This window comes from Eimeria tenella, genomic scaffold (genome assembly GCF_000499545.2).
Source record: "Eimeria tenella Houghton genomic scaffold, Eth_scaff2332, whole genome shotgun sequence".
Lineage (NCBI taxonomy): Eukaryota > Apicomplexa > Conoidasida > Eucoccidiorida > Eimeriidae > Eimeria > Eimeria tenella.
The window spans coordinates 284-1,166 of record NW_013542192.1 but is presented as its reverse complement, the minus strand read 5'-3'; the positions used below and the strand labels follow the sequence as shown (position 1 = coordinate 1,166).

General features: G+C 58.1%; 1 protein-coding gene across 1 annotated transcript; it reads left to right on the top strand.

The window, feature by feature from the left end:
- Positions 1-81: 81 nt before the first annotated feature.
- On the top strand, positions 82-793 carry ETH_00036920 (DNA polymerase, related; the record flags this gene model as incomplete). Its single annotated transcript, XM_013374873.1, has 2 exons — positions 82-339; positions 533-793. The coding sequence occupies 2 exons, from the start codon at positions 82-84 to the stop codon at positions 791-793; spliced, it is 519 nt and encodes a 172-aa protein (XP_013230327.1).
- Positions 794-883: the final 90 nt, after the last annotated feature.

The following is an 883-nucleotide window of genomic DNA, read 5'->3' as shown; positions in this document are numbered from 1 at the left end:
CCGGGGGGCCCCCCGGGGAGGGGCCCCCAGGGGGGCCCCTGGGGGGCCCCCTGGGGGGGGCCCCGGGGCCCCCAAGAGACCATGAGGGTTTTGTACGACTCTTTCTTTGCACAGACTCTGCGGGAACAGCGGGGCGTGCTGTGGAGCAGCAGCAGCAGCAGCAGCAGCAGCAGCAGGTGGGAAGTGGGTGCTGTGCTGCGCAGCAAAGAGACAGATATTGGGGGCCCCTATTTGTCTCCTTCTCGATACGCCAACTTCGATTTTGAAGAGACACAAAACCCTAAAACAAACCCTGGAATCTACAGGGCCATTTGTTACCAGCTCGCCCTCGGAGACTCCGTAAACCCTAAACCCTAAACCCTAAACCCTAACCCGCAAACCCTCATCAAAAGCCCTTAGCCCGAACGCAACCGCGAAACCCTCGGTGGAAGCGACCGAAGGCCTGAAGGCAGTCTGCCCTTAAGCGTGCTAGGGTTTACGGCTTGGGTTAGGGTTCAGGGTTTAGGGTTTAGGGTTTAGGGTTTTCGCGCAGCTGATATTCAATAGCATTCGCCTAGCGGATAAACTGGACCCCGAATTTTTGAGTGCTTCGGATTGGCTACGGTCAGAAGGGGATTCTCTTGCTGCTGCTGCTGCTGCTGCTGCTGCTGAAGATGGTGATGCAGCAGAGCCAGACACAGCAGCAGCAGCGACAGCAGCAGCAGCAAGAGGGCAGCCAGCAGCTGAGTTGGCGCTCGAGGGCTTCCATTCGCCCACGCAGTTCTCGCCGGCAGCGTTCAGGGTAAGGCCCTAAACCCTAAACCCTAAACCCTAAACCCTAAGCTTTCTGGCAACTTCCCGCCAAGTGTTTTGGCAGCGGAGCGACCTAACAGTTTCTGGTATC